Source organism: Argiope bruennichi, chromosome 5, assembly GCF_947563725.1.
Source record: "Argiope bruennichi chromosome 5, qqArgBrue1.1, whole genome shotgun sequence".
Lineage (NCBI taxonomy): Eukaryota > Metazoa > Arthropoda > Arachnida > Araneae > Araneidae > Argiope > Argiope bruennichi.
Genome location: NC_079155.1, coordinates 21,452,293 through 21,459,658, shown reverse-complemented (window position 1 = coordinate 21,459,658; position 7,366 = coordinate 21,452,293). Strand labels below are relative to the sequence as shown.

Sequence of the window (7,366 nt, the reverse complement as noted above, 5' to 3'; positions counted from 1 at the left end):
CTAATGACGTATATTAACTAATGACCGAAATTATAATTTCTATCTAATTTTGAATTAAATCCATTTACAAGAAGTCTGGTTAGATTACTATTCGATTCCAAGTCGTCCAAATAACTCCAAAATACAAAGAGCTAGGTAAGTCATATATCTGACCTCCGACCCGCCACCTAGGCACACGGAAAAACTACTGGATGACTGGGCCGCCGCAACAGCAACACTGGTGGAAATTGTGGTTGACACCTAAGGGCCATCACCGGCCATGGTACAACCTTTCCCGAAGAAAGTACGTCCCATCACCGATGGCAGGAGCCAGATCTCCCCACCTATTTGTGTACCCTCCAGGGTGGCGAGATCGAACTACCATGCCGGAAGCATCTCATCCTCATTTCGAGGTGCCCCCCGGGGGTCCAAAGAACTAGGTAAATAAAATTTCGTACATAAGTTTAGTTTCTGAAATACTGATACTTATGAAATTTCGAAACTAATCTGCGAAGGGTTGTTAGCCTGTACAACTGCATGAAAATGCAATAATTCAGAAACTTAATGACTTAAATGAATAAAATTCGGTACATGATAAAGATTTTGGAGATGTGTCTGCAAAATTACTTCCGTATCAAATTTTGGTTTTATTCGGTCAATAAAAAGGAATTCAAAACATTAGCACATAGATTCAGTAAAAATGTTGAATCCATATCAAAGATATATATTGCAAATCTATTATTTATACATAGATCTATGATCCATTTGTGGTCTTACCGAAAGTCCATAGTTTTATACGTTGGGAGGGATAAAACCATAAATGTAGAGTATGAGAGAAAGCATCAGGAAGACCACTCCTACTGGTTGCTTTTAGGTATACGAAGTACACAAAAAAAAATATTATCGCCAAAAAAAATTAAGATTTTGACGAATTTACAGACGTCCCAGAATCCGAGGGTTTTAGTTTTGGCGTTATGACTCTCTGTTGGGCCGTGAACTCTATAATCTAATAGTACTTTGAGTAACGCGTTCGAAATTTGATAAATGGTCCACATACATACACACACATTTGGAAATTTCTGTCTATCTGTAATTTAAATGAAATACATTTAGAGGAAGTCTTCTGTCTGGCACTCCGTATATATGTTAACCCTTTCCATGGCCGTGGGAAGTATGCTTCAAACCAAATTTATCAATCTTTGTATGAAATTATGTAGGTTGGCATAAGTCCTGACAAATTTTTTTAGTAAATCAGAAACTTAGATGCTTCAGCTCTTTATCTCACACAAAATGACGTGTCTTGATTTGTTACTTAATTATTAATGAACCAAATTAATTAATGAATCAGATTAAACTTATCTAATAAGCTAAATGAATCCTTTTTCTTATTCTGCTTTCAAGCCTAAAAATATTTTAACATTATATGACTAGAAAAAAAAGTCCCTTTAAAGGGTTAATACGATAATATAAAATGAAGACTGTTAGATGAAAAGAATTCGATACACCGATTTCTCAATAGATTAGCATCATGTTTGAAATCAAATATGTCAAAATATTAACCGTCTGTCGGTCCGTGCTTTCACAAGAATGTAACTCAAAAATGCAATGTAAAAATGTTAATATTAGAAATTTGGTAAATGCTAATGTTTGAAATTTGGTATGGAATTTTGTGACCAAAATTGTAATTTTGTTTCAGACTTTGATTTGGTTTTTTCAGAAAAAAAGATGTCCAAAATTAACATTCGGTTTTCGGGCAGTTGTGCACTAACCGCATCCCAGCTATTGATCGTTAAAGAGCGTACATTAGTTGACTTTTTCGTAGTTATTGTTCGCCGATGGTATGCGGTTAATAACATATAAACACATGTATTAAAGAGTATATGAGACATTTTCTGGATCCTACTCTTTCTAGTTTCACATAAACTCACCGCTTTAAAATCATTCGATTTTACGAAATACAAATACTTCGTCTATCTGCATATTTTACAATTATTAATAAAATTTTGGCGCGATGGTTTGATGAGTCCGTCATTGCCACTTTTCATAGAAATGAACTTTAATTGGTTGTTTTTTTTTGTCCTGATTCTCTTTGTTTACATAGTGAAAAGATAAAAAATATAAATATCAGTTTTAAAAACAAAAAATGCAAACCATAAAAAATCAAATAGTACAGTTTTAGGATTGCTTTGAAACCTTTTGAAATTTGCGTATGATAAAATTAATCTGCTATTTTCTATTCCTTCATTCAGTTGTTTTGATAAAAAAAAACCCCACAAATTTTCAGTTTATTAAAAATAATAAATTGTACCATGAGTTGTTTGTAATTCATTTGGGGGTTATTATTAATTTATAAAAAATAGACTATATAAAAATCTGCTTTGAACTCTTTGGAATCGTCTGCAAATAAACGTAAATTCTTTTATTCAGTTTCTTTTATAAAAAAATTTAAATTTTCAATTTATTAAGAGATTAAATTCCGTCATGGATTGTATGTAATTCATTTTAGGGTTATGACTAATTTATAAACTCCAAAATTTCGTAAATTAGCAAAACACTTAATCTATCCTGATTCAAAAATTCCATCCTACATTATAAAATAGGATAATAAATTAAAAACTTTATTATCTATTACCAATTGCAGAAACATTTCCAGTATCAACAATAAATATTTCCCGAGAATTATTTCATCTTATCAATGGATTCTAATTTTCCTTGTTCTCATTTCTTGAGCTAATTTCACTTGTTGGTAGTTAATTGTTCCAAAACTTTAAACAAGTTATAAAAGTTGGGCAGTTAGTTTCTGCCCCTAACTTGCTTGAAATAAAGGAGCTGCCCTTTCTTCAGAGTGCAATGAATAATAGAGTTGATAAAAGCTGGATCTTTGTTTAGCTATCGGAATTCGATGGAGAAACGCAGAATGCAAGTTAATCAAAATGAGGTCTAAAGTTTGAATAAGAAGTTCAAAGTTAGGGTAAATATTTAAGAACGTATAATAATGAACAAGGTTTAAATTTTGCATAAACCACAGAATGAATTATTGAGAATTTTCTGAAATTGAATTGAAAAAAATAAGTGTCTATAACTAAAATAATTCATCTTGAGTGTGTATTACTATTTGCATGTTTAAAGATGTGATATGAATATGTATCAAAATGGCTGCTTTGAATTATTAAATTATATTAAATTTAAATTTACAATATTTTTATTAAGGATTCATTGGAGGATAAGGGATAGTAATAGGGAGCAAGGCAGAATAATAAGTAGGATATAAGGTACTATATCATACTTATAAAGATAATAAAAAGGAGTTATTTATTTGATAATTTATTGTTTATATTAAGTTAAAATCACTCATTTTCGCCTATTGTACGCGTACACACACATATATTTAGATCTTACAGTTGGCATTTTATTGTTTCACTTGTACCGGATGTTTCAAAAATGACCGGTATATTTCAAAAATCAATAAAAACTAAATGGGCAGCAATAAAAATACACCGTTTGTTGCAATATGCTTGGGAGAACAGTAAATTTTCAGGCAGACAAACTTGCGAAATTAGTTACAATTTTCAACAACAGATGGCGCTGCAGTCTGGAAAAAATCTAAACTACAATATTTTCCAAATATCCACCATGCGCAGCAATAACATGACGTAGTCTCAGAATAAAATGAGCAGAAACCCGTGTAAACGTCTCAGACGGGATGGCTTCACATGCAGAACAGACGTATTGCTTCAGTTGTTCAAATGTTTCCGGATTGTGACGGATCACCTTTTCTTTCAAGTGTCCCCACAGAAAGAAGTCCCAGGGGTTCATGTCTAGCGATTTCTAAATTTTTTTAACAGATCCTTTATTGTATCGCTTTTCGGCTCTTTGGTTACATTAAACTTTTGTTGAAAACTTCGTCTTGTTCCAACAACACTGTGTTCTACGCGGTGGAATTCCAACACCAGAAAAATCCTTTGTTCTAAGGAATAAACCATTTTTTCACAACAAACTTGCAATCTGTGAACAGCACACGCTTAAAGTAGAAAGACAACTTACAGAATGGCGAACTCAGGCTGCGTTTTCTTCTATATCTTTCAAATCACTTGCAGTGCCATCTGTTGTTGTAAATTGTAACTAATTTCGCAAGTTTGTCTGCCTGCAAATTTATTGTTGTCCCAAGCATATTGTAACAAACGGTATATGTCTATCGCTGCCCGTTGTCACGTTGATGCTCTACTTGATTATTATCTTTGTTTTTTAATATTTTGTAAGTTCCGAATGGCAACTGTAATAAAAATGGAATAATGTTATGGTATTTTGAGAATGGCTTTTGAGTAGAGTTTCTTACTTTGATGAAATTAATAAGCATGATTTACGCCATAAATATATATTTCTGAGTGAAAATTTGGGAAGTTAAACAAAGAGAGTATATATTTGAACTATAAAAAACGTTTGTGTTAATGTGGAAGAAGAGAAGTTTCATCCATTTTAAGAGTACACAAAACATCGAGTTTTAATATACTTCTGGTTCGTTAAGTACAAAGTACGAAAACGGAACATCTGGCGTCCGCGGCAGGACTCATCTGCTCATTACTGAGTGAGTTTTATTTCGTTTATTTGTTTATATTATTTTGAGCTGAGCATTTATGGTCTTTGCATTTGAATATTTATGAGCTGAAATGGAAACCGCAAAGAAAAATAGAACTCAGCAGAGGAGATTGTTTACTAAAGCATGTAATGAGTTCGATGCTGAAGAAACAAATTTAGAAACTTCTGATAAAATAATCAAATTAAAAATTATCTACGAGAAAGTGATGTTAATGATAAATTCTGAAGACAATGTTAAAGCGTTTCTTTTTTCTGAAAACTTTGAAGATGATGTTATAAATAAAGAGATAGATGAATCTGAAAGCTATATAGACCGTTGGCGGTTGTTACAGTTGAAACTGCAACAACTTTCAATTGCAGGAATGGAAGAAGTTTCGTCCAATTGTGGTGTTTCTCAGCAGAATACATTATTACGTTACCCTAAAATTCAGTTACCTACGTTTAATGGAGATATAAGAAGCTGGGTAAGTTTTTGGGGTCAATTTGAGGAAGTCGATAAAGACCAAAATTTAGATTTACATGATAAATTTGCATACATATCCCAATGTATGGAAAAAGGAAGTGTCGCTGAAGAATTAATTAAAAGTTTTCCACCAGGAGGAAACAGTTATAAGAAAGCTATAGAACAATTGAAATTACGCTTCGGCCGAGAAGAATTACTTATACAAGTGTATGTCAGAGATCTTTTATCATTGGTTCTTCAAAAGCAGAATATGCCGAAAAAATCTCTGAGAAATCTTTATGATTTATTGGAAACAAAGCTCCGTGCGCTTGAGATATTAGGAGTAACAAGGGATAAATATGCGGCGATGCTTTTCCCACTTGTTGAGTCTGCTTTACCTGAAGAAACACTTCTAGCCTGGGAAAGGTATAGATCTACAAATCGTAAATCACATGATGAGGAAAATCAAAATAGTAAAACTACTACAAAAACTGATCTAGATTCAATTCTTGAGTTTCTTCAAGATGAAGTACAAGCAGAGGAACGTATAATTTTAGCCTCACAAAACTGGATTTGATACCAAGCCTAATTTTATATCATTCAAGGAGAAAAAGGCTGCAAATAATAAACACAAATATGGGGACACTCGTCAAATAGCTAGTGCGGCTGATCTTTTAACTTCGTCGAAAGAACAAAGACAGTGTATATTTTGCCACAATTTACATAATTCCACTGACTGTTTGAAGGTACGGAAAATGCCGATGAAGGACAGAGAGAATCTTGTTGAGAAATCAGGTTATTATTTCCTGTGCTTAAAACCGGGTCACCAAGTTCGTAAATGTTATTCAAAAGTAACTTGTTTAGGCTGTGGAAAAAGACATCACATTATACTCTGTCACAACGTAAACCAACGAACATCTTTCTCTACTAGAAAAGAAACTGCAGAAGTAGATAGTCTTCCGAATGGTGATCAAGCGCTTGCAAATGTATCCAGAAGTCCTAGTTTTATGCTACTAACCTTAACAGTTTTCGACACTGCTTCGCAGCCCTCTTACGTTTTAAAAAATACTGTTAGAGAGATGAAATATAAAAGGGAAAGCTGGGAATATCTTCAACATTCTCTGTTTGGTGGAGGAAATACAGGAGTGTGCAAGCACGATGTGTTTACATTGTATTTGACAAGTTGTGATGAATCTTATAACTGTCATTTCAAAGTACTGAGTCAACCTGTTATCTGTGAAAGTGTCCCACCGACAATTCCTGCGATTCATTTAAAGGAACTTAATGACTATGGTATTCATGTGAACGATGATTATGACGGTCCTATCGAAATATTAATAGGAGCTGATGTAGCTGAAAAACTCATTACCGGTGGTTGCAAATCTTTATCTTGTGGCTTAACAGCAATGGAAACACGTTTAGGATGGACCATTATGGGACGAATACCCCAGATTTCTTCAAAAGAAAATGGAATCTCAGTTGCTAATTCTATGCTTTCTACTACTAGAACAATAACAGAATTGTGGACTCTTGACTCCCTTGGAATTACTGACCCATCGGATAGGAAAACTAAAGAAGACTTGCATGAATCCGCCAGAGAGCATTTTCTTAAAACAGTTCAGGTTGACAAAGACAATCGTTTTGTGGTACATTTACCATGGGTGGAAGATCATCCTCCACTGCCTGACAATTTTAATTTGGCTTTAAAGAGACTGGGCAATACTGTACGAAAGTTAAAAGAAGAAAATCTGTATGACGATTATAATCAAATATTTGAAGAATGGGCAAGAGAGGGTATAATTGAGGAAATTCCTAAGCACGAGATTCATTTGCTGGCTCATTATTTACCCCATAGACATGTCGTGAAAGAAAATAGCGCGACGAGAATCAGACCTGTGTTCGATGCTTCAGCGAAAGTGAAAGCCTTCCCCAGCTTAAATGATTGTCTGGAGAAAGGAATAAATCTTGTAGAATTGATTCCTACTCTATTAACGCGATTTCGGATGAACAAGTTTGGAGTCACAGCAGACATCCGTAAAGCTTTTTTTACAAATTCGCCTTAAAGAAAATGATAAAAGATTTTTTAAGATTTCTTTGGTATAACGAAAAAAATGAGCTGAAATACTTTAGACACTGCCGTGTCGTCTTCGGAATTTGTAGTAGTCCGTTCTTGCTTAATTCCGTAATCCAGTACTATCTAGAAATGATTTTGGAGGAAGCACAAATGGGTAACTCAAAATATCCTGCTGGTGTTGTAGAGAAGCTGAAAAATAGTTTCTATGTGGACAATTGTCTAACTAGTTTACAAACTTAGACTGAGTTACATGAGTTCATTCAAGTGGCTAAAGA

General features: G+C 33.7%; 1 protein-coding gene across 1 annotated transcript; it reads left to right on the top strand.

Moving 5' to 3' along the window:
* The first annotated feature begins 5,772 nt into the window (after positions 1-5,772).
* LOC129968202 (uncharacterized) lies at positions 5,773-7,080 on the top strand. Its single transcript, XM_056082055.1, has one exon. It carries the CDS (start codon positions 5,773-5,775, stop codon positions 7,078-7,080), a length of 1,308 nt encoding a protein of 435 aa, XP_055938030.1.
* The last annotated feature ends 286 nt before the right edge of the window (positions 7,081-7,366 follow it).

Excerpts from the sequence above, each read along its gene's own strand:
- LOC129968202 (XM_056082055.1), top strand. The coding sequence starts at position 5,773 with ATGCCGATGAAGGACAGAGAGAATCTTGTTGAGAAATCAGGTTATTAT.